At 46.7% G+C, this 25,635-nt stretch overlaps 3 protein-coding genes across 3 annotated transcripts; 2 read left to right on the forward strand and 1 right to left on the reverse strand.

Moving 5' to 3' along the window:
- The first annotated feature begins 258 nt into the window (after positions 1–258).
- LOC135392782 (uncharacterized) lies at positions 259–3,181 on the forward strand. Its single transcript, XM_064623502.1, has 5 exons — positions 259–505; positions 984–1,011; positions 2,767–2,879; positions 2,945–2,968; positions 3,034–3,181. Exons 1-5 carry the CDS (start codon positions 424–426, stop codon positions 3,051–3,053), a joined length of 267 nt encoding a protein of 88 aa, XP_064479572.1. The 5' UTR covers positions 259–423; the 3' UTR covers positions 3,054–3,181.
- Positions 3,182–7,881: 4,700 nt separating this feature from the next.
- LOC135391291 (uncharacterized) lies at positions 7,882–23,865 on the reverse strand. Its single transcript, XM_064621502.1, has 13 exons — positions 22,755–23,865; positions 22,451–22,662; positions 21,342–21,431; positions 21,051–21,229; positions 19,164–19,359; positions 15,712–15,892; positions 14,499–14,702; positions 14,326–14,433; positions 14,162–14,245; positions 10,876–11,019; positions 10,642–10,779; positions 10,443–10,558; positions 7,882–8,137 (listed from the first exon to the last, which is right to left on the reverse strand). Exons 1-13 carry the CDS (start codon positions 23,824–23,826, stop codon positions 7,991–7,993), a joined length of 2,871 nt encoding a protein of 956 aa, XP_064477572.1. The 5' UTR covers positions 23,827–23,865; the 3' UTR covers positions 7,882–7,990.
- LOC135391293 (glyoxalase domain-containing protein 4-like) lies at positions 23,385–25,015 on the forward strand. Its single transcript, XM_064621505.1, has one exon. The coding sequence runs from the start codon at positions 23,984–23,986 to the stop codon at positions 24,872–24,874; it is 891 nt and encodes a 296-aa protein (XP_064477575.1). The 5' UTR covers positions 23,385–23,983; the 3' UTR covers positions 24,875–25,015.
- The last annotated feature ends 620 nt before the right edge of the window (positions 25,016–25,635 follow it).

Genomic DNA, 25,635 nt, shown 5'->3' on the forward strand with positions numbered 1-25,635 from the left:
GCGGAATATTTCATTCCGCGAGAATTTTTTTCCACTTTAGTGCCCATAGAATCTCACGTAATCTCGGCGCCTTTATTCTGATATTTCCTTGGTTCCCTGGCACATGCTGCACAGTATGTATTTTCATTTTATGTACTTTATCACTGTCCACTTCACTGATATACATATTCAACATCTCCATATCGGTGGTACGGTAATTAGCAAGCACATAGAAACGTCTAGTCCGGGCCAATCTCCCCTGGCGGATCAAGGCGAGAAAGCGCGAGGAGGAAGAAGATATTTGTGAAAGACAAAGCGGCAAGCCGCTCGCGCTGCATGCTAAGCTCGGTGGAACATAACACAGTTCCGCAAAAACAACAAGTTGGACCGTAAGTTTGCGAGCAATCCAGGAGGAGTCGCCCGGCTTCTCGGCGCCCTCCGATTATGAACAGGGGCTCTTTCGAAAGCCCCAAAGCCTCTGGGGAGATGAGGCCAAGGACGCTCAGCGATACCGTCCCGGAAATAGGTAGGTCTTACCACTGTACTTTATCACTGCGAAATGGTGGCCCCGCGATATAAATGGTTTGAGAGAGACGTCAACAAAGCCTTGACGATGTCAGGTCTATACAGGGCCGGAGGACTGCAGTCTGGGACCACACTTTGGTTGCGGTACCTTGTATTGTATTGTATTTCTCTTAAAGGAGCAGTGAGCCTCTAGATTTATTATTATTATTATTTTAATACGGCGCGTTGGTACGAGAAATAACAGGCGTTCTTGACCAAAAACAATTATCGTACTTGACCTGTTGCGCGCGCAAAAGGTATTTGATCCCGACTGCGCCCTAAACACCCCACCCAACTCCTTCAAAAAGCCGTAAGAGAATGAGGGAGGTGGGCGGGACCCGCGCGTACATAATGTGCATCGCTGGTGATAGCGTAACGTACAGCGCGCAAAATCCTTGCAAACGATTCTCATCAGCTCTTCTTTGTCCTTCTCTATACAGCTGTGGTGAAAGGAGTAGTACACCCGAGGTAAGCCAACATCATTTCTTTCGCCGTGAAATATCGCACTCGTTTTAGAATAAACACTCCAAGTTAATGCATGCACGGTTCCCCCTGAAGTCGGCCCAGGACGCACACTAACTCCCTCTGTACCCCACTCCATTTCCATCTGTCCACATCCGTACGCCGTTTATAGCCACAGTTGCTTCGCGGCGCTAACACGCAATCGAAAAAAAAAAATGAATGCTTCGCGCACGGTACCATATACAGCGTTACCGTACGGGATCGTTTGCGATAACTGTATCCCAGTCCCGACGAGCAAATGATACTTCTCGTAGATCAGAACTGAACAGCACTGAGCTAGTCGAAAAGCTTGTCGAGAAACATCAGTGGCGACGCAGGTTCATAGGTCACTCTCTCCACGTGACTTGCCACGTGACGTCACGGATCGCCCTTATCCAATGGGGAAACACTCTGGCGTACCACGTGGCTTCATTGCAGTATAGACTGGCCTCTGCTTACAAACATGTGACGTCAGGAGAAGACCGGTTATGTTTTGCTGTGGTGGGCAAGAAGCGGGGAAAACACGTCGGTTGATAAAGCTGATAGTACCAGAATGCTTTGAGCGGCGGCGTTACGTAATCAATGGCGTGGGGGTGCGGGTCGTCGACTATCCCAACCCAAGCAGCACGATGTACTGAAAGCCGAGTGCAATAGCGGTGGACGGGTAGGTGGAAGGCCTTGACAGACTCATGAAACTAAAGAACATTGATAAAACAGATACCGTCCACCCCTATTGCACTCGACTTTCAGTACATTGTGCTGCTTGGGAAGAGACAGTTCTCTTCTGAGCGTGGAGCAAAACTTCAGACTGGAGCAAAAGCCCATTACGATGACGATGCAGGATACAGTTGCCGACGTTCCCTGCACAAAGCTAACAGTGTAAACAGGATGGGGTAGCCAGAAAAAAATATTTCGGAGGGGTTTTACGTAAACTTTACATGGGGGAGGACGATCTCCCCCTTGTTTCCCTCCCCCAAATGCACTACCAAAGGTACGATTTGGGTGCGGGGGTTGAACCCTCTAGGCCACCCCTGACTGCAACACAATTTGAATCCACTCCGAGAGCCGTCTTAGGCAAACACTCCTAAGATTTCTCACTTTAATTTTTGCAGTTCAGTGCCCCTTTAAGACAAGTAAATGCGCCTGACCATAAACTCCCACAACCCTCTTGTGGGGAGAAAAAACCCGGGTCTATGCGTGAAATTTTGCGCAGTTAAGTACACACCTGTCGCCTATAGAGACGTGGCAGATAGACGAATGCCTGCTAAAAGTCGCATCAGTCATACTCATGGTGTATACAATCACATACTACGAAATATACATAATGTACGCATGTTGCATGCATACATTGTGCATAATCGTGTCACTCCTGAGGTCCGTGTAACCTTCGGCACTGGAATCTTCAATATGCCACTTGGACAAGAGCCCCCAGCGCGGTATACAAGATAACTGAAGAAGTCTAATAAGGTATTTGCAACGGTTCCACAAGTTGCTTCAGCGGTGAAATCTAGGCGTGATCACAGTTTGGCTGCCGTTGCTGTCTTTCAAAAAGGAAACACTGCTAACCTTACAGGGCTTTCTTGAAAACATCAGCTATAGCCAGCAGCTTCTTTTTGCGCATTCTTTGTTGTACGTCGCGTACTTCGCGTACGTAGCTTCGCGCCTTAAGACATCCAGTAATCCTGCTTGACTTTGACTAAAGTATTCCTTCCGACACTTCAGGTACGAAACACCAATCATTCCAGACTCCATTATCTACTATGGCAGTGGAGCAATTGTCGTGCTTGTGTTCCTGGGCTTGTGTATCATGGCCTACATGCTCATATTTCACGAGGGTAACAAAGGAACGCCGCGCAATGTCAGAGAAATTAAGCACTAATCTGTTATTGGTTACTTTCAGGAGGAGGAAGCCATGACCTAGAAGGTAATTATTCTTTCATATGACAGTGCTCAAGAGGTGTTATGTGACACACCGTTTTTCCTATCCAGACCTGTACAAGTACCTCTAGAAGTTCACGGCCAAGAAGACCTGCCTGTGTAGAAAGTGTGCCATCAGGAACAGACGTCATGCAGTGAATAACTGTGCCTGCTTGTAAGAATAAAGCAAGTTCTGTTTCAAAGACAGATTTTATGCAGACGTCTGTAGTCTTGAGTGTTGTATCTTGTGCAGCTGTCCGGACCATCACCACCAGCTGTACGGAGTCCGTCACCACACTACCATCTACTAGTGATCATCACCAAATCATCATGTTACTATAGAAGTACGGAAGAAGCATAACAATTATTTTACAGCGTGATATGGACATATACTAGCTTCAGCCTTTAAGCTTTGCGCGAATCTGCGAAATCTGCCATGTCTCGTGGAACATGCTGAAACATAGATAATGCTCGATTGCTTCGTAAGATCATATTCCGTGTTTAGAAAGCGGATAGTGCTGATTAACCTCTTTGCTTCGCGAGTGTTCAATATCCGTCGAAATTGTTTTAGCGAATGAAAGCGACATTTTAGCACCGTTATGCTTAGCAGGGCGGGCGTGGGCACAGCATGTTGGTTAGCTTACTATACAAGTAGTTCAAGTTGGGTGTTTGCATATTTTATCGAGGTTAGTCTGAATTCGCTGCTGGCAATTTCTCTGGCCTGACTGCATTTTCGGCGGCTTATTTTCGTTCGGAGGACCACAAAACATTTATGTCCACCAGTTTAGATACCGGCCACTGATTTTTTCTAGCCCGAAACATTTATATAATCATTGCAGAATTGTTACAGTGAATGAAGGTCATATGGTTGTGTGCAACACATAAAAATTAACTTGTATCACCAATTTCTTCAACGTAAGCCGCCATGTGGGCTTAGGAGGCAAAGACACTTCGACGGCACAGTCTGGTGCCGGCGAGAATATCTCTGCACCCCCCTCCCCCCAAATAACATAATAATAAATAAAGAAACGTGCCCTGACCTAACCTGGGCTAACCTCAGCGAAGTGCGTTAACCTAGCCCTACTTGACTCTTCCTACATTTCACAGGATGGCAACTTCCAAATGCGTTAGGCTCAACAGGGCCGCGGTTGTCCTGCTCTAGGAGTACTTGAGGTTCCGTTATTCAAACGCATATACAAAAGGTTCTAGACCACACTATGTTATTACTTTTATATTTTTAGTTTCTGTATATGACCCTCTTTCATCTCGCATATGCAATATTTAGCTTTCAAACGCTTTCACTAATTTTTAAAACCCAGTGGTCCCGATAACGAACTACACTTTCGAGGAATTCTCGAGGAATGCAGGCTTGACCACCAGGTATACATGCAAGTTTTACTGAGGATTGCTTGCCGCACAGCAAGTAACAAACACCTAAGCAGGTAACAAGAGTAACAGCAGCAAAGTAACAACACTTAAGTGCTAAAAAGCACACGATTTCATCCCGAACTGCAGAGAAAACAGAACATATTGTTGTCCCCATTCCTCTTTCTGAATACACATTACAATTTGGCGCAAATCGACCTTCAACGTCTGCCATCTTGAGCGCAGAATGACCCCGACTGTTCGAAAATTCCCGGCGAAGGATGGCGGCTCCAGGGTCACGTGATGCTACGTCACACCAAACTCGCGAGTTACCTGAGTTGAATAAAAAAACGCGCCCAATGAAGAAGGCTGGAAAAGCGTGCAGGAAGGGTGCACGTATGGCAGCACTCTCTCCCAGCTCCTAACGCGTAGTGAAGTCGATCATTCGAGCACTTTCATTGGCTCCGAATCGTCTGCTACCAAACGCTACCACAGAAAGGAAGGCGCGTGCCACATTATTGGGCGACTGATGTGACGTCGACGGGCTGGTAGCCGAGGGAAGAGGCTTTTTTGACCCGCAAGACTGAAAGCGCTCTTGCAACGCGTGCCACTCGTACTTTCCGTACTCGTACTAGGTCCCACAGAATGTAATCGTACTTTCTACTACTTCTGGCATTACAGTAGAGTAAGCTGTGCTTACAGTAACTCTGCATATATATAGTAACTAAACTGTTATAAGTAGCTTAGTTTCCAAATTAACAAAAGCATGAACTCGGTCCAAACTCTACGCCAGTTCAAAGCGAAAAATGTGGAAGTTACACCCCAGCACTAGCACCTGAGTAACTGGGGCAGCTACACATGTCAAGCTTTCCTGGTGTCCTTGCTCATCACAGCAGGACGTCACTGGGAAATTATTTACAGCAAACTTAAATCGAAAATACGATTCCGGCCGCTTTTCAGTTGCATCATGTCTTTAGAAAATGAAATGTGTATTGTCATGTCACGCAGCTGTTCCTGGATGTCGCTGATAGCTTTTTTTTATAAATATTTGCTTCTTCAGAGCTGCAGACCCTTATATGTGCCACGAATACCAGATGGCAGCAGATTGTGAAAGAAATTGTGAATGGTTTCCGAAGTACAAAAGAGCGCTGTTTCCTCAGTAACTTGTTAGGTGTAACCTAAGAGTGGTCGTCACGACGAGCTAACTGGGCCATTCAACCTTTAATGGGTACTGTAACTGCGGTTAACAAAACTCTTTCCCGTGCCTTAATGAACAGAATGGTGCCCACACTGCCATCTGGAACTGCTTCAACAGTTACACGAAAATGAGAAAATAAAAAGTCTGCTACGAGCAATACAAGTTAAAAAGGTATCAAACAATCGGTACAACATAATTGTATAGACACCATGTCGCCACCACCACCACCATTTACTCGGATATTGGGCACAGTCATATAATTTGCGCACCCCTAGTTGGGCACAAAAAATGGCAAGAAAATAAATTGCGTAATTTGCTCACCTGCACTTTCGCACACAGATATCTGGCCTGCACGTCTCAGCGACTACAGCAGTTGGTTTTCTCGTACAACAGTTTTCGCAACGTCGTCGGTGCTACCGAAGTCACTGCGGTGCTTTTGTTTGATTTGCGCCCACATTCGGATAAAGGTCCAGTGACACGATGGATGATACTGTGACTCAACTACAAAACAGATGCGGAAAGAAACGCTGGACCCCATGAACTTACAGCACAACGTGACAAAGTTGGCGGACATATCGTGCTTTTGGTTCTCAGTGGCTACTTCCACAGACTCCCACCCCAACCAGTGTAGTCTTCCAGCAGCGTCTTTCCGTATTTCACCATTAGGATGAGCGGTCCCCACCGTCGCCGGATGCGCAGTAGGAGAGTACTCCTTTAGTGCTTGCACAATGCAGTGATAACGCCAATATCGGGGATACTGGGAGCCTATAAGGCCGCCATACAAAAATTTTGGAATTTTGTATATCGTCACCAATGTTCCGGCATAATTTGTGCAACCCCAACTTTTCAGTTTTTTGTCAAGGAAAAGTGCACAAATTATTATTAAATATGGTATATGACTAGGGCCTGACTTTTTCGGGTTTTATTTTTGGCCAAATTCGGGGGGTAAATATCGGGTGATATTTTTCATTTGAAAATTCGGGTGTATTCGGGTTAACTTCCATTACGGCATGTTCTGTCGTCAGGAATTCGGGTGTATTCAGTTTTTTTTTTAAATAAAATTTTTTCTTAACATGGAACTAATGTTTAGCAACGTTATCAAACTTTATTTTAATGCACGCTTACGAGTGTGCCACGCGACCCGGATGTTTTCGGGTAGATTCGGGTTAAACCCGAATTTTACAGATTTCGTTCGGGGGTAAATATCGGGCAGATACGGGTTTAACCCTAAAAAGTCAGGCCCTATATATGACAAATGTGCTGCATACACACACTATGACTAGAGCCTGAAGTTTTAGGGTTTAACCAGATCCTTCCCTATATTTGCACCTTTAACTGAAGGTTGCTCCTTTAGGGTGGAACCTGATCTTTACCCAGCAAATTGCCATTGCTGAGACATCCGTAAAAATGCACACCAACTTGTTTGGGAGCAAATGCGGTTACATCACCGTTTTTACCAAACCAGTACACTTAGTTTGAGTAACTGAGCCTCGTTTCTCCCCGAATTTAGCATACTGGAAGTTTTTCCATCAGAGTTCGCATGAATTTAGATCACACGTTTATTTACCCGATTTTTACCCTCCAAATTTAGAAAAAATATTTCTTGAAAACTTCCGGCTCTAACTATGATGCATATGCTGTCGAAAGCAAAGAGTCACTGGTGTTGCACCACAAAAAGCCTCGAGGTACGCAAGGATAGTGTACGAGAATAAAAAATATTGAGGAAGAAGATGTTGGTCTGAAGCGCGGGAAACGCGCTCGAGAATAAATCATTCTTTTGGGCTACCGCCTAGCAAGTGCCTGCTCTTGCAATTCTTCTCCTAACATTTGGTGGAGATATATAGATATATATAGATAACAATATATAGATAGATAGATATTCGAAGTTAGATAACCTTTCGACATAAGCGGCCATAAATGCGTGGTAAGTATAGTGATATGTCTGTGACACAAGAAACCTTCGACTTAACCGATTTTTCGAGTAACCAGAGTTCGAGCTAACAAGATTCAACTGAGCATGGTGGAAAGTAACTTTCCGGGGCCGCACACACAGGTGAACACACCACAAGCCTCAAAATGGCCAAGAACATGAAAGATTGAAGTATAAGCAGACGTCGAAAAAGCTTAACGACAAGTCTTCCGTTAGCCGTTCCCACATAACGTAGCCGTTAATACACTTGATCTCCAATCCAGAGTTGCGTTGTTAATTCCAGCTGCTGTCTGACTTTCTTGATGACTGACACATTTTTTAAAGTCCGCTTATTACTAAGCAAGTCCATACCCAACATACTTCTATAATGCGCAACCCAGCAAACATAACACAATAAGAACAATAAATGAAAACAAGTCTCACTAAGTAACCTGTACAAAAAGTCTCCCTTTTATTCAGCAGAGAGAAAGTGCAAATGCTTATCTACACCACGTAGAAAAAGAAACCGTTCCAGGAACCTCCCCCAGGCTTTGCCATCAGTCGAGGTCCTGCAGCCTGATTGTTGTACTTATCTCGGAAGATGACGTGTGCTCGGCTAGCAACGTCGTCACCGGCCCGGACAGCTCGGGCACGGAGGACAAGATGTGGTCTGAGTAGATGTTTGAGCCAGGCGAAGGGTCATCCTACCAGAAGGACAAAGAATCATATGGTAAAAATCAACAAGAAGAAAAGATGGAAAAAAAAAAAAATCGTGCAGGCATAACAGATGATAGGAGCTTTGGATCACATGCACTAAGCTCGGATACCTACACCCATGACCTTATTCTTAAAACGATACTTGACTCCCCGTGCGATATGTGCAACCACAATAGAGCGGCACACACATTCGTCAGTGCAACTTTCTAGCCCCAGTGGTGGGTGGCTCCGAAACAATAAGGAGGTCGGCGCATTTTGGACTGTTATACGTAGTACAGTAGCCGACCGATTTTCCGGATTTAAGGCGGAATCACTTCTGCGCAAGACAATAGAGAAAGTTTGTTCGTACACCGCTCAGAAACGGCGTAAAATGTCGTAAAAACAGAAACACTGGCGTGTTCTCATTGCTTTACCCTCGTCAATGACACATTTTGTAGAATTAGAGGACTATCCGTTGATTTGTATTGAGCCCGAATTCGCAAACATTTTAGTTTGCGACACTCTATCGAGATGGCAGCGCATGTTCGAGATGCGCCAAACTTTTATTTATTAAAAATCAACGGCTCAACCTTGTCCCCTAAAACATACGTCATTGACTAGAGAAAAGCGAAGAGGACACGTCAGTACCAATCTTAAGATGATAGTTTAGAGCGCTCACGTGTCTTGTGCGAACGAAAATCGCCCATAGATTTCTGAAGAAGTGATTCCCCCTTAACGGTGACCGGAAAAACATCCGAATAATACAGCAGTCTCAAAAATACGATGATCACTAAATTAAACTGCCCTAAAGAGGTCTGTAACTGTGCCCTGTCGCATGTGGCTCATGCACGACATTTGTGCGAGTGTCACATGTTTGTCGTACAGGTTTGACAATAGTGACAACGTGAACACAATGCCCGAGGTCGACGGTTGTGGGCGGTCAGCACGATCGTCTTCAGAGCGATGACTGCACGAGCACTTGCGCACAATTTACTTAACGGACATGGCCATAGCGTTGAAAGCTGGTGAACAGCAAAAATGTGCCCAAACGGAAACTCAACTAGCGTCCCAATTCCCACAAGTGCGGGTGCGGGCCCGCTCAGGCTCTGCCAGTGCCGTGTATTAAAAGGGAGTCTGGCCATTAATGGGACTTGCATATACCTGAGGCTCCACCCACTTTTTGTAGTATCTAGCCAATCAATGGTCAAAATACAGCTGCCTATTATTACAGGCCATCCAGTACTTTTACCTCACCCTTATTTACTGGGTGCCACAATTTTGGAGAAACTAGATTGATCTGGATTGAACCAAATATAAATGGTGACAGACCAAAATGATGGATTTGCGATCACTTTCATCAACACCATTTGCATGGAGAGAGGCACGTTGGGAAGCCTCAAAGCTGCAGAAATACATGCTGGTAGAACTAATTGGCCAGGAAGGCGGCAGAACCACTTCTTGTAACAGACGGCTGCCAGTATGAACCGTTAAACATCGTAAGTAGATAGAATCAAAAATGCCAAAAGATGTATCTATAAATGAAATTCAATGAAAAATGCAAAATCTTACACATCAGTGGCACCTTTGTTGTTATTTTCTTAAGATCGTGGTCTTCACTAGGCCTAACGGTAGCGATGAAACAGGCCATTTTCACGCATATAATGATAACGGCGCAAAAGCTGAACCCGATTTTGCAGCTAGTTACGAGAGGATGTATACTCACAGAATAAAATTGGAGTAGTTTATGAAAAAAATTTTGTCACAAAATCCCCGCTCCAAACACAGTCCTCCATTTTGGAGAAATTCTAGTGTCACGGCAGCCCCCATGGAAGACGGCGACCAATGAAACGCGCCCCAATTTGATTGACAGGTCGAGCCTCTTTTTTAGGCTTCTCCAAATGGACAGACTCCCTTTTAATACACGGCACTGGGCTCGGCGTCACCATGGTGTCAGCCAGAGGTACGGTTAGGAAGTTTTAGGACGGTTTTGCCCAGGATTCCGAATACCAATCCAATCCAAATAGGCGTATTGGTGATTGTCCACAAGCGTTTTAGTCCAGATAATCAGGCTTTCAGACTTAGACCTGGCCGGAAAATTGTAGTAAAAATGTACTAATCCTACGGCAAAGGCCAAGGGTCCCAGCACTAGCCAAGAAATTAGAACTGGGGGCACAGCTAAGGAAACACAGGCACTGCGGAAACAGGTAAGGAAACCCAGGTGCAGCACATTCAGGAGACAAACAGAAAGAACCGGTGGACATATTCCTACGTTACCAGGTGGTTAGGACTTGGGAGATATTTGAGGAAACTCACGGGAATGATCAAGCCCACAGATGCAGAAGGCTCTCTGACCGCTGACGAAGTCAGGATGACATCGGCACATGAAAGGGCTACTCCGTTGGACGGTTCTGTCTTCTTACTTCCAGATGCTGAAAAAAAAAGAAAAAAGCCTCAGTCAGATAATGCGTGAGACTTGGCGGTCTGACAGAAGGGTACGAGGTAGCTTTCACACCTGAGGACAATCCGAGCAGGGCCGCACTCCTCTTCTTGGCTTGCCCATTGTACAAATGGTTGCTACAGTAGTCTGTGCGTGCCGAACCACTATGATTTTCCTGCAGCACCCGTGATGAAGAAACAGTCTCCAGGTCCTCTGCATCAGGCGGAAAATGAGAAATTGAATAAAACGACTGTAAGGCGGCGTGTTTGTGGGGGGAGGGGACTTTTAATCATGAAGGCATAGAATCACCTGTAAGCAAACTAGCAATGCTGACGGGTGCATCCAGTACGGCACACAACTGAGAGTCCGTACCACTTTGAGCCTGCGTCGTCTGCACCTGAGGTACGTCGGGAGAGGTCGCCAGGAGTGCCTCGTCTACCCCTATTTCTGCGTCTGGAACACAAATTCAGGACATGATAAAGGACACAACTTTCAGCTATGTTCAGGTTATTCCAGCTATTATTTAAAGCATACCGTAATTTCACGCGTATAAGCAGCACTGCAGATAAGCTGCAGGCCGCGTCTTTAAGAACGTTTTGAAAATTTTCTGGCAGATAAGCCGCACTCGCAGATACTTTCGTTAAAGCTGCTTAGGGGAATGCACCAGGAAGGTCAATCTACTAGAATGTGGACCCATCCCTGTTACGCACTGTTCGTGCATCGGCAGAGCAGTGCTCTTCCAGAGACACTGTCGACCCTATCGTTACAACCGGCGTATGGGGAAAATACAATAAAAAAATAGTCATCAGATAAGCCGCACCGGTGGATAAGCCGCAGAGCGCCCGAGAAAAAAAATCGCGCATAAGCCTTGGCTGATACGCGTGAAATTACGGTAAACACAGATCCCTCCTTATCCGCACAGGTGTACCTCCGCCAGCTCAGAACGCAGTTCGTAAAAGGAGGGTCGGGCATACGAGAAAGACGGCAGATGTCAGTTGGGAGCCAAGACGAGCTGTTACAATTTATCTGCAGCAACTGTCACAATGCCATGCCCCTCATATATTTTGATGTCTTCCCATTGTAAAATTTTTGAAATGTGTCTCTCATGCGTATTTAATTTACGGTTCATTCAAGGAAAATTAGTTTTCAATGTAATTTTTTATGTTCGCCATGTAAGCCTTGTGGTAGGACCACGTGAAAAGGAAATCTCCCTTTTTGGTGGCCAGAGTAGCCATTCCACCGTGCGAACGCAGGTGTTTGCCATATTGTAAAAGAGTTGGCGAGTCTCAACTCCCACAAAGTAATGCAGGCAGCGACCTATTTGTGACTGGGAAAAGTGGGCCACGTCTCGGGGGAGCCGTAGAGAGCCCCGTGCCCCGAGGTGTTAAAAGGAGGGAACGGAGGTAATAAGGTCACTCGTCCTGTGGTCAGTGTCAGAGAAAATTGAAAGATGCAGTGAAAGTGGTAGTGGCGGCTCTCCCGCCCGAGGGAATGTCCAAGGAACATAGGTTGAGGTTGTTCTTCGTGAATGTACCTAAGTGTTTTTCCAAAGTTGGGGATCAACAAGTGTTGTGCGTGAAGTGTGAAGACTTAAAGGGAAATCACCAAGGACTGTGATTGGTCACCTCCATGTATTGTATATTGTCATAGGTGCGACAGCGTGGTATATTTCAGTTGTCTTTGATGTGTTGAGCGAGAAGTGTAGTAGCCTGATGCACATAGCTTGCTTTGTACCTTATAGAGTTGTTTTGCAATAGTAAATTGATGATTTTAGTTTGTTGAAACAAGTCTCCTCGTTCACCTCTTCACCAACCTGCCACCCTTTGTGCTATTTGCAGTGTCCAAATCTGTGTACCGTTTGAAGACCTTGGGTGCTCCCCCCTCAACCCCCCGAGCCAACGACATTGAGCATGGCGACGCTGACCACACTGAGAGCACCGGGCAAGCGACAGCACCGGACAAGCACACTGGGGAGCGACCTCCCCGCAATCTTCGTAAGATTTGCGTCCTCGTGGAATAGATGGTGCTGTGGGCCGGAGCTCTGCTCCTGATACATCGCCTGGTCACGAGAGAGGGTGAAGCTCCCAGTCTTCTTTCTCCATGATACCGACTGTTTCTTGCAAGGACTTATAATTTTTCCTTGACGCGACAACTGTCTTTGCAACATAGTGTCGAGCCCACTTATAACAAACTTCACTGCCGCGCGGTATTTGTTTGTTATACCCGAGTGCTCAGTTTAAGTGGACCTCCCCATAGTGAAGCCAGGAAACGTCAGAATTTACAACTGTGTGAGTTTAAGCACAGATGATGCCTAAGTCCAGGGGCTGAATCTTGGACAAGGCGTTCGGCAGTAAAAACAACGCACTGGCACGTAGTGGCCGAAGCATCGCGGCTTCTGGTATTTCCCGACTACAAACGGCAGGCGCTGGTCACTGCCGTCCGTGTTCGTACAAAACAGCGCGGTTATGCAAAGCTTGCTGTTCTTGCCACCACTGCATTTGTCCCCCTTCAGTATATGTGTTTTTGCGGAAAGCATTTAAATAAAATATTGCAGTTTCGTCAGCATTCTACCCATCCTGCACACTGTGGCTAGAGATTGTGGCAATGTTTTCATCGAGCCACATGTTGACATCCTCGACGTTGACAGAAGCGGTTTCTCCGGCGACACCCTCGAAGACGATCCCATGGCGAACCTTAAACCGATGGAGCCATCCGTTCCCGGGACTAAAATCAGGAAAGTCCTTTGCCCTTGAAAGCATCAATGGCCCGCTGATCGGTATGTTTCGAGACCGGGCGTCCACGAACCATTTCAAGAGGGCATCTTCGACATCTGCGTAGGTTGCCTCGCGGCTCCGCTTCCGTGTCGTCGGGTCGGCGTTGATAGTGGCGTTCAAAAACTTTTCTTTGTCCTTGGCAATTGTCAAGGTCGTGGACCTGGAGAAGCCATACTTCCTAGCCAGGTCAGAGTTCTTCTCGCCTCTCGCCAAGTCAATAACGATTGCTGCGATGTCCACAGCTTTGTGTTTGGTAACGCATGTTCACGCCCATACAGTCTGTCCAACCTGCCACGCTTTCACTGTTGTGCACGGAACTGAAACCTGCGGTGCGGACACGGGCTGCACGGGCGATCTGGAGGGCAAGAGAGGCCAGCACGTGACCCTAGCCCGCACGTGACGCCTGACGCACAGGATTGGAAAGGGTGTGCCTGAAGAGGAGGAGCGCGTGCTGGAGGAGGAAAGGGCGCACAGGAGAAGAGGGGAAAAGGGCCACAAGGAGCACTTTCCGTGGTTTTTCATGAAAGTTTATTGCACATGTCAGTTCGCTGTAAGCGAGTTGCGGGCACGTGATTGTTCGATGTATTTGAGAAAAAGTACTGTACACTTAATGCATACTTTGACGGTGGTGTCATTGTAGTTCGTAATAAGCGAGCATTCGTTGTAAGTGTGACCTTTATAAGTGAGCTCGACTGTAATCAGAGCACAAGCAGCAGTTTCAATCACGTGAGCACACCACATCACTACTCGGGAGCCTGTGTAGGCCATCTTCAGATTTTTGGGCCAAGCTCACCTGATCTCGTACCAGAGAGAGTACAAACCTGTTGCTTCAGGAAGAACGAAGTTTGGAAGAACGCTGGCAACACTGCCATTACCCGCAGCGAGCACTTCTGCCACCATAGCATCTGCACACATAAAAAAAAAAAAAAAAAGAAGTGAAATATTCTGCACAAACTTCACTGCAGTGAATTGAAGAGTCACGCACCGTCTAACGAAAGGGGAAGGATAAATTCCTGTTCAGAGTCTTCCACGATGCCAGCCATCTCGTCCGATCCCTGGCACGCGTCCGCGGCCTCCTCCGTGCAGCTTTCGGCTGTTGTAATAGATGCGGGGGTTATAGACCCGGACACTCAAAAAAATCTGACGAGCAACACCAACCTAGCAAGATGGAGTGGCACATGAGGATATGTTGCCGCAAAGACCCTTTGGCATGGTAGCGTTTGGAGCATGCTCCCATGGGGCAGGGGTACACGAGCTTCTCACGAGGAGCCGACTTGGCACTCTTGGTCCCTGCATTTCCTGCCATGTGTTTCTTGAGATGAACATACAGACTAGACTTGGCTGCAAACCTTTTGCTGCAACCTGAAACATTGGTGAGAAACCACACTGAGTATAAGTAGAGCCTGACTTTTTGGGGTTTTTCAGCAACATCGGGGGATAAATGTGAGGTTCAAATCATACACGGTTTTTACAACACTGTCATTGCAACCAAAGTTACTGCAGTGCTTTTGTTCGATTTGTGCATATGTTCGGATGAGGGTCCAGTGACGCGGTGGGTGGTGCTGTGACGCCAAAAATACAGACGCAGCAAGAAACGCTGGACAAACATGCTATGAACTTACAGCACAACATTAGAAAGTTGGGGAAGATAGTGTGCTTTCAGTTGTCAGTGTGACTAGCGTTGTCGTCCAGCAGCATCTTGCGACATTTCTACCGGTAGGGTAATGGCAGTGGTCTGCCGGCGTTGCGGCGGTTGGGGGGTGACGCGGCAGTGGCTCGCGTTTTTCTACCTCCCGACGGCACCGCCGGTTACGCGGTAGGCGAGTGCTTCTTTCTGACTTGTGCAATGCAGTGATGACGCCAATATCGGTTCTGTCGGGAGCCCATATGACTGGCCTACCAAAATTTTGGAATTTAGCGTCGTCTGGGGGTACTGTTACTTTTTCGACTTTTTTTGGGAGAAAAAGTGCACAAATTATGTGAGTAAAGAAAGTAATTTTATCTTCACAAGCTATAACTTAAAGAATTAACCGAGGCAGGCTACATTTATGGACAAACATGCACACGTAACCTTCTAATGCCCAAGAATCGACGAAATCAAACAACTCAGGAAAAAGGTGGGTCTAGGTTCAAATCCTTGCGTCAGCACCTTTCTCTTGAGTTGTTTGATGCCAAAGATACAACTTAATTTTTAATTCATCAACTTTTTTGCACACTAGTCATAGGTGCGCTCAAAGATCTTTGAGTGAAACAGGTGCTGTCAAGGACACAAGTAAATGTGGGGTCTGACACAGGATAACTGTGTTTTGTCTCGGTTTCAAAAGGATCAGTCTCATGGCAAGGCAATCAGACTACGATAAAGTTGGCGTACCTTCATGGGGACACTCAAAGGGTCGTCCACCAGAGTGGACCACCATGTGTCCCTTGAGATGTTCGGGCCTCATGAACTTCTTCTTGCATCCCGCTTCAGGACAAACGTAACGCCGGTCGCCAGTGTGCTTCCGCATGTGGCGGGTGAGCTTGCTGGCGCTTGCAAATGTCCAGGTACAATTCTGCCATACAAATACTTATAAGCATGGTTCTGCCGAGATCATGCCATAGTCAGACACATGTAGTGCCTTATAATGGAAACTTCGTAAGCCAAAGTTGAGATGGAGTTATGGAGATAAAAGTCTCCAAAATGCCTACTCTTGAAAGCAGAAAAAAGAAAAGGAAGACGGTTGCTTTCGCCTATGCACGCAAAAACAAAACTTCACTGCAGAGTACTTAGCTATCAAATTTGCACACACCACAGACCAAAATTTAACATATCGCAGGGAAAGGCTACTAGATTACAGCGACCATGTCATAGGCATCCCTTCCCAGCACCGCATTTGGAGGCAAGCGGTGGCGCTATTCATCAGTTCTGTTATTGCTTCCTCAATGACTACAATACTCCGTACTTCAGCTTATCTTAGTATTTTTGTACAAGTGGTGGATGTCCCACAGGAGATGCTCCTTTCTAAAGTTTATCATCATCATTCCACGCGTTTTCATTGGAGCTGTTGCTGTCGTCTGCTACGATAGTCCGCTTCTGCTCGTTCAAAATTCAAATTTCCAGTATCCAATCATGGTGCAGATCTTGCGGGCCGATGGGTAGCGCTCCTAGCGGACACTGCAGACGGGCTCCTCATTGCAGTTGCCGATTGTGACATGGTCGTTATACATAATCTAGTACATCGTTGTTCCGACGCAACCGTGTCACATGGAACACGTCATCATGCTCCTGGCAGTACAAACATCAGTAGCTTGAGGGAACGAGAGGACAGGTAGTAGACAGGACGAGGTTTGAGCCTCATCTGTCTACTTCTTCGTGTGTCCCTCGTTCCCTCAAGCTCAAGGTACGCTACTGTTGTCGAACCTTCACCAACTCCCTTGCCTGCTCAACCTCATTTCATCAAGTACAGACATGCCTGATGCTAACCCAGAAGTGACGTCCCATTGCACGAGACGATCACAAACTCCCTGCCACCCACCCACCGACCCTGCCTGTCGCCAAAGGCCCTCCCCTGCTGCTCCCTGACTGGCCTTGTCCAAGTGACATTTTTTTCAAATTTCCAGAGAGGGATTCCTGACATACTGTAAACGTAACTGATTTCACGTGGAACACATATTCTCGTTCTCAGCCGGGAAACAATTCGCAGGAACTTAAATTTGTGAAAAACGCAGGAACATGTTTCTTGGTGACCTCAGGATCAGGCTGTTCAAGCTACATTCGAACAAAGACCGAGCCCTTTGTGATAACAACACAATCCTTCGCTGAGAAACTCCTTCTTAGACACCAGCAGTTAGCAAATGCGGGCGCAGTGTGCTAGGACAGTGCCCAGATCGCTGGAAGAACCCCTGGTACGTACCGTATTTATTCGATTATAGGGAGAGATTTTTTTTCGAAAATTGGTGCCCCCGAAATTTACCCACGCCTTATGTTCTAAGTCAGTTTATTTACAGTATTCCATCTTCTGCTCTAACAATACCACATAATAAATTGCACAAAAACTACTCCTCTTATTCGCATCGGACCGGCGTCATTGGCAGTGATGAACAAGTGGCATAATGGCACCAGGGTTGCGGAATGGAGTCAACCATTCCATTCCAATTCCATTACGACGAATGGACATGTGTGACAATTCCATTCCTTTCAATTCCTCGGAATGAAAAGGTATGGTCAGTTCCCACTCCTGGAATGGCTTGGCAACCCTATTCCATTCCTTTAATTCCGCCAATAAAAGAAAAAGGACCGGTTACCGCGCTGACTAGCCCAGCAGTGCTAGAGGAGACTGACATTACCCACCAGGGAAAAAGCACAAAGACAAGGCTATTTCAGGGCAGAAGGGGACAGAAACAACCGGGTTGAAACCAAAACTACCACCGGGCACCCGGGCCATTCCATCCCAATTCCATTCCTGCCAAAAAAATGCATAATTCCATTCCCATTCCATCCCCATGACAGTTTCTGCCATTCCATTCCAGGCTCTGATAAATCTGGAATGATTCCGGAATCACTCCGACTCCGGAGTGGTAACTCCGCAACCGTGAATGGGTGAACAATCAACTGCGCCGGGTGCGACACCTCCTTTAAGTACACGTGAAGAAAACATCAGGAATCTCGAAAACCAGAAGTGTAACCAATGCTTTCATTTACTAACAGATTTCTGATGAGCCGCAAACACTGCAGTTCAAATAGGAAGTTTGCACACCGGAAGATAGAAAACTCTGCCTTTAAGTATGATGACAAACGCATGCTCTCATTATAGCCAAGACCTGCAAGCAACTCCATGATCATTACTGACCTTAGCATATGTCGGTGTGCTAAAGAATAAGACTTTGACGTAGCTAAGACCGTTCCTTACGATCACAATGTTTAAGACCTTAAGCTGTGTCATCTGACTAGGCCGCTAGTTTCTCAACAGTCGCGTAGAATAAGACATCCATATACCGGGTGTCTCAGTTAAATCCCCGGGCTAAATAATTCGCGCACCGGTGCACCAATCGAATAACTTTCTTTTTACAAGTACCTGTCCAATACCGCCTACAAGATGCGCACCGCGTGAATGAGCGGGAGTCGCTCATTATTTAAATGAAAATTCAAATGAGTTTCGTGAAAAAAGCTAACTTCTAAAGGTTTACGTATTTTTGTCGCGGCTGGTTGCGGCGAATCGCAAAAGGATGTAATTCATTGGTGTAAGGACGTAATTCATTGGTGGACATGCGAGTGAAAGAGCGTCCTTTTGCGCTTCACCGCGACCAGCCGCGGCAGAAATATGTAAACCGAAACCAATTAATTACTGCAACAAATGACCCGCTTCGGTTGCAGATTCTTCTCTAAAAGGTAGCTACTGAAGGTTCCAGAAGGGGTAGTACCCATTTTAATGCCGACGGCGCCCTGCTTTAGAAGTTAGCTTTTTTCACGAAACTCATTTGAATTTTTATTTAAATAATGAGCGCCTCCCGCTCATTCACGCGGTGCGCATCTTGTAGGCAGTATTGGACAGATACTTGTAAAAAAGAAAGTTATTCGATTGGTGCACCGGTTCGCGAATTATTTAGCCCGGGGATTTAACTGAGACACCCGGTATACTACCACTGTCCTGTACCTCTAAAACCAAGCTGTCACAACAAGCACAGCCGGCCTTTAAATACAGTTTTGCTGTCGCACCAGCTCGTAAAGTAAACCGGAGCAACCAGTCACGGCACAACAAGCTGCTCTTTCACGGTGCTTTCGGGTGTTCACATCAATACCATTCAATAGTGCGGGATACGGGCGAAGACACAACGGAGACTCACCGCAAACGGACAAACATAGGGTCGCTCCCCCGTGTGCTGTCTCACATGGAGCTTGAGCTTTCCCACGCGGTCAAAGACCCGTCCACAACCTTCAAAGGGGCACCTGAGATCTTCCTCTTTGTTGTGATGGCCCCGAACGTGGGATGCTAATGTGTTGGCTGAGTAATAAGACTTTCCGCAGGATGCTTCTGGGCACCTGAAAGTGGCGCGCATTAATGACCTTGCAGGAAATCGTGTGTCTGAACATGTAGTACGCACGTAAATGTAGTGCACAACTACTTGTGCCGCTGCAAGATACAGCACCACAAAATGAAGGAGTAAAATGCACTATGCTTGTGCTTTAGCATCACTTAACCAGCAGGATGGCTCCATGTCCAACTGCTTTCTCAAGTGTGCACGTATGTGTCGCAGACACAAATTGCTGCATCAGCCCAGTCATCCGCTATACTACCCTTGCAAAATTTCCCATGGAGTTTGGTGACATCACGACCTACTAGATTATAACGACCGTGCCATAGACACCTCTTCCTAGCGCCGCATTTGGAAGCTAGCGGTGGCGCTACTCATCGGCCCGGTTATTGCTTCCTCAATTTCTTCAATACTTTGTACTTCAGCTTTCCTGAGTATTTTTGGACAAGCGGTGAATGTCCCACGAGAGATGCTTCTTTTTTAAAGCTGATTATCACCATCATTCTACACGTTTTCATAGGAGCTGTTGCTGTCGTCTGCTACGGTAGTCGTACGTCCTCTTCTGCGCGTTCAAAATTCAAATTTCCATTGTCCAATCATGATGTAGATCTCGTGGGTCGATGAGTAGCGCCCCTAGCGGCTCGTACCGACGGGCTCCTCAGGGCTTATATTTTCCGACTACTCCCGACACTCTAGCGTAATGCTACTCAAGGAACAAGCCTCCCTTCCCCTTCTTTCTGTTCGTCGCAAAATAGCTCGCCTCACATTGCTTCACAAGTTTTACTACCACAACATTCTGCCCAGGTACCTCCGGCTCTCACCACCCCATCATATTTCCAACTACCTCGACCACTCAGAGAAACTACTTGTTCAATTTAGTCGCACAAATCACTTCGCCAATTCATTTGTTCCCAGAACAGCGAACGACTGGAACCATCTTCCCGCCTCCACCGTCATCGTCCGGGACCCTAACAGCTTCCGCAAGCTGCTGGACCAATTACTTTGTATGTAAATTCGTTGTATGTTCCTTTATTTTGCCACTCCCCTCTGTAATTCTCTGACCTGAGGGTAAATAAAGAAAGAAAGAAAGAGGGGTTGCCGACTATGACATTATAATCAATTAGGTTGTGGGTGACATCTGATATTAATGCCATTTAGCTGCACCAGAAGAAGTTGCGCAGTAAAACACCGAGTGCCACAATACTTCTAAAAAAAACATCCAGGCAAGAGTATTGGTGTCTTACTCAACAATGGTGTGGAAGAGACATGTTCTCGTTACCTGTGCAACAGAAATTTACCACAGTAATCTAGTGTAGTAAGCAAGTCACCTCCTGCTCTTGAAGAACTCGTGGGTTCTACAGTAGCCACCTGACGCCACTCAGATGCAGATTGTTCGAATTCTTTCGATACTTCGGACTCCCACAGGGAACCGTGACCTTCGCCATTGGATTAATAAATTTTATTGCCATTTTTCCCGGCAGATCCAAGCCAGAAGGCCCGATTTTCTGGACTAAAACGTTTGCGGATAAGCCCCAATGCGACCATTTTTGGCACTATGGCGGCACTAACTTCAAAACTGCTACTGTTATCTGAGGTGCCAATTTGTCGACATTCCCAAGAACCCCGCGCTAGGAGTTTCTACGCCTCTATCTCAGCAGGGTGTGTCTGTTGTCTCAGACAAACAAGGCCCCGACTCACTTGAAAGGAGCATCAATTTCTCCGTGTTCCCGCAAGTGGAGCTGCATTCTGCGCCGGTTGGCAAAGCTGGCCCTGCAGTCGGGTGCAGGGCACGTAAACTGCGGTCGCTTGTGCAGGTTCCTGTGACTCTTGAGATTGTAGACTGTCGTGAAGCTGCGGCCACAGCCTTCCACCTCGCACTTGAAGGTGCAGAAAAGACAAGTCAGACGTGTACGTATCAACATTACAACAGCGCGCACTGACACTGCGCACACTGTCTAACTTGAGGCAAAATATCTGAGAGAGACGTACCATGAATTCCTTCTTCCCTGCGTGAGTCTTGAGATGCCTGCGGAGCTTGTAGACAGTTGCAAAGGACCACTCACAGTTTTCCTCCGTACACTGCAACGGTGGCACCATTTTACGTCACACTTCAGCGTGGCAATAGCAAAAGGTCGAGCTGACTCGAAACACCAGGTAAGAAGACTCTTATTTGGAGGTAGGTTTTGCGGTTCTAGTGTTCTATGCGAACATCTTTCAAACTTCCAGGTGTACTCTGAACCTTGGCTTCGATGTGTGTTTGCCTATACTGTTGTGTGGAAATCTTTCCCTGACACAGATCATCAACAACGTGATCACTAGGTGACACCAGAGTGGGCACGTGCAAGAGGGTGCACAAAATTCGAGGAGGACCAGCCGTCAACATAATCCAAGCAGCGGTGGACAGAGACAGAACAGCAGCTCATGTTGGATTTTTGAATACAAAAATCGCACATACCAGAGGATTCCCCGAAACATTACAAAAGAAATGACCCCTAGGTGCTATTCAGAAGTTGCACTTTGTTGTTCCCACATGCTACTGTATCTCATGGAAACGTAGCGTCATTACAAGACTGCCGAGTCGAGGTCAAAGTAGCTCACGGGTGACACATTCGCGAAAACTTCTAGGTGATAGGAAAGCTCTTTCGTAACCGAACTTGGTTCCAGTTTGAGCCCTCGGATACTGCGTGCATAGCAAACACAAGCTAGAGGATAGATGCATTTTACTTCCCCCTGTATAATATAAAAAGTATTTAAATGTCAAATACTCGTAACCTTGTCTCTGCTTTTTACCCAAGGTTGCATGCTTACCCAGGTAAGTGCAACTTCCAATTTTTACATCAAAATTTGAAGAGCAGTATTTACTAAAACTTGTGGTCCTAACGATGAAAGATGGTAGTCACTGAAAAGGTTAGCAAGCTGTGGGACTCGAACCCACATCTTCTGGATTACCACAGCGTCGGATTACATCGTTAATTTCTTGGGTACTTGAGGCTTTGTGTATATTTGTCCTTTCTATGTGTTCCAGCCTCAGAACATGAGTGCTCTCTTGTGACCCTAGTTATGACCTACATAAAAATTTAGGAACAGTAAGGCACTACCTTGAAGGGTCTGCATGTCGTATGGCTCATGAGGTGCACTCGTAACTTGCAACCCTTATCGAAGACCTGGCCGCAGTCTGGCAAACCGCACTGGAAGACCTTACGAGAGGAAGACGAGGGAAGGAGGCTCGAAGGCAACTGCGCTTGCAGGACTGCGGGTTCATCACTTTCCACGTTGTCTTCCGTTATGGCAGCTACAGCACTGACGTCTTCTGTAGGATGCGAGTGTTTATACATTAATCGGTCTGATGCTCCATGAGATTTTGCACATGTAATATACCACACACAACACAACGGAACTCACCTGACGCAGAAGCTGGTTCAGCCGCCGATTTTTGAAGCTCAGTTGGGTTCAAAAGAATTGCAGACGACAGTAGTGACTCCAGAGGGACAGAGGCCCCACACTGAAGAACAGATTGTGCACTAACTTGTAAAACTTGCTGTTCACCTGATGCCGTTGTGACGACAACTCTGATTGCATTCGATGCCTTATCAAACGTTATAGGCACCGCTGCCGTCGTACTTGCAGTGGTATCAGAGTTAACGACATTGGCATCATCATCACCATCTGTTACTTCATTGACCGGCACATCCTTCGTGGTTGCAGCAGCGGCCTGCGGACTGAAATCAAGCCCTCGGGCAGATAATGATTCCAGCTCTTGGTCGGTCATTAACATATTATGAGTTGTTGCAGAGGCTGCCCGCGCCTCACGTTCTGTATTGATAAGCGTCTCGGGGTCGAGAACTGCTATGCCCTTTGGCAATGCCGGTGCGGCTTCTTTTCCTGTGTCGTCGTCGAGGATCCCGCTAGGAAGATCTTTCTCCACAAACAAATTTAGAACGTTTTCGCGAGCTTCTTTATCCTCAAAATACTCGTCCTCGCTGGCACCTTTTAACTCAAACACGAGGCCCATGTTAGCCAAATAATCTGTACGACGTTTCATCTCGTCCACCTTCTTTTGTGCAGTCGACAGTGGCGAGTTCCGCTGGCTCGTAACCGCGAGCCGAGTACGGCGTGCTGATTGAGTTATTGCTGCATTCGACGGCGACGATGCGTTCGCACTAAATGTGGGTGCCGGCTCGAGCAACACGCTGCTTGATACAGGCAGACATACCGCCTGGTCTAGCCAACGCCACTCTTCCTCCTCAGTGCCGACGGCGTTGTCCAAACTTTCGCCATCTTGAAATGGGTCGTGGTCAACGAGGCGGTCGTTTGATAATGGAGCTGCGAGGTAGTCCGAGGGTTTTGAACACAAACAGTTTGATAAACTATCACTGGCCTCAGAAATGAATTGCTTCTCAGACGCGCCATATTCCGCATTTCCTTGCAGCGACGAAGGGGTCCCCGTCGATGAATCCGCGCTGGGGTCCTCCATTTTGCAAACACGTCCACTCGCTCACCATGATAGGCTGGCTGGACCCACCTGACTTCCGCTCGCGCACCTACCAACGTCACTTCCGCCAGCAATAGGAGTGGTTGTAGCAGCCGACAGGTATTCTGTGGTGCGCGTAGTGTTTACACCGGGCAGAAAAATGGTACGTAGGGCACTGCATTTCGTTTTTAAAGTTGGTGACCGCACAAATATGACAAAATTCGTCAAAGAGGTGCTGGGAATGAAGCCGTTGCGTCACGAAGAATTTGAAGAAGGTTGTCGAGCAAGTTGCAACGGCCCATACGATCTGAACTGGAGCAAGACGATGGTGGGGTACGGTCCCGAAGACAGCCACTTCGTCTTGGAGCTCACTTATAACTACGGCATCGGCGGTTACGAACAAGGGAATGACTTTGGTGGCGTAGTTATCAGGTCTGACAAGATCCTAGAGAACGCCCGCAAAGCTTCGTGGCCGATCAAAGAGACCGCACGAGATAAGTACCTCGAGTCGCCGGGCGGTTTCAAATTCATTATTCGTCCCGTTAAAGACTACAAACGAGCGGACCCTGTCGAAGAGGTCCTGTTGGCTTCTTCTGATCTCAACAAGACAGACGCCTACTGGAAGGGTTTACTAGGCATGAAGCAAGTATACAGGTCAAATCACGAGTCTGTTTTGGAGTACGACCCGGACCAGACCAAGCTTCGTTTCTTCCAAGTGAATGGCCCCGTCAACCACGCTAAGGCGTACGGAAGGGTGGCGTTCGCGTGTCCGGGTACAGAACTACCCGCAATCGAGTCCATGATGAAAGAGCATAACCACAAGATTCTGGTGCCGCTCGTGAAGCTGGATACTCCTGGCAAAGCTACTGTGACTGTAGTTATTTTAGCTGATCCAGACGGACACGAAATTTGTTTCGTAGACGTCGAATCGTTTGTGCTGTTGTCGGCAGTCGATCCGAAAGCAGACGAACTTTTGATGAAAGCAATCGCGGAAGATGGAAGCGAAGAGTGGTTTAAAAATGTTCAGGGTGTGGAAAAACCAACAGCTTGAATATGATCAGTGAAATGTGACATCTTACTCCAGACAAATTTCAAACTGCAACTCGGCTCTTTTGCGACTCAAGGTCCATTTAAGTGTTTTGGAAAGTGTCCAGAGCGGAAAATTACAAAGTAAAACAGGATGCATTTTTGAGCGCAGATATGTTTATAGGTGTTTCATTTTGCGTGAGTCAGTGCCAGTATCATATGTTGCGTGGAATGTATACATGTTGAGAAAGACATTCTCGTCTGACAGAATATCTATGCTGAGTAAATAAGAATAGTGCAACAGGAAATCTGCTATGACGTGTGAAATATGCTGCTTGCTTTCTTGTTATTTCTGTGATAAGGGAAGTTGTGAAGCGTGACACTTGAATTAGGTTTCTGTTTCCGAGCTGCTCTATGTGGGCAGAGGGGTGAGCAAAGCAACAAGGTTGTATGCAAGCTGAAAAAATAGAGAGGGGAAGACAACTTCCAGGAATAGACAAAAGATGCCGATGAGCCCCACTGTGGCCCACGAACATGTATTTATCAAACACTAGAAGCGCATATGTGACTGTACTCACAATCTTGCTTTGTGTTCTCTGCGGAGTCATGTGACAGCATTCCTCTAAGGTTTGCACCGTTGTGGTGCTGGCTGGACTTCCTTGTCAATTCAACACAGCTAATGTGTGCTTGCTTCTTAACTGTGTGTGGTACACATCATGGTGCAACACTGTGACAAATTTATTTTCTACGTAATTGACCATTTCGACTATCCTTGACTTTGCTGAC

Source organism: Ornithodoros turicata, chromosome 4, assembly GCF_037126465.1.
Source record: "Ornithodoros turicata isolate Travis chromosome 4, ASM3712646v1, whole genome shotgun sequence".
NCBI classification, from domain to species: Eukaryota; Metazoa; Arthropoda; class Arachnida; order Ixodida; family Argasidae; genus Ornithodoros; species Ornithodoros turicata.

What these genes read in the sequence shown, in the direction of transcription:
- LOC135392782 (XM_064623502.1), top strand. Translation starts at nt 424, where the DNA reads ATGAACAGGGGCTCTTTCGAAAGCCCCAAAGCCTCTGGGGAGATGAGG. An exon ending in CGATACCGTCCCGGAAATAG is followed by an intron (nt 506 to 983) that starts GTAGGTCTTACC and finishes TTCTCTATACAG; the next exon opens with CTGTGGTGAAAGGAGTAGTA. An exon ending in AAAGGAGTAGTACACCCGAG is followed by an intron (nt 1,012 to 2,766) that starts GTAAGCCAACAT and finishes CCGACACTTCAG; the next exon opens with GTACGAAACACCAATCATTC.
- LOC135391291 (XM_064621502.1), bottom strand. Translation starts at nt 23,826, where the DNA reads ATGGAGGACCCCAGCGCGGATTCATCGACGGGGACCCCTTCGTCGCTG. An exon ending in CAGGGAAGAAGGAATTCATG is followed by an intron (nt 21,230 to 21,341) that starts GTACGTCTCTCT and finishes TGCACCTTCAAG; the next exon opens with TGCGAGGTGGAAGGCTGTGG. An exon ending in CTTTGAGTGTCCCCATGAAG is followed by an intron (nt 14,703 to 15,711) that starts GTACGCCAACTT and finishes CCAATGTTTCAG; the next exon opens with GTTGCAGCAAAAGGTTTGCA.
- LOC135391293 (XM_064621505.1), top strand. Translation starts at nt 23,984, where the DNA reads ATGGTACGTAGGGCACTGCATTTCGTTTTTAAAGTTGGTGACCGCACA.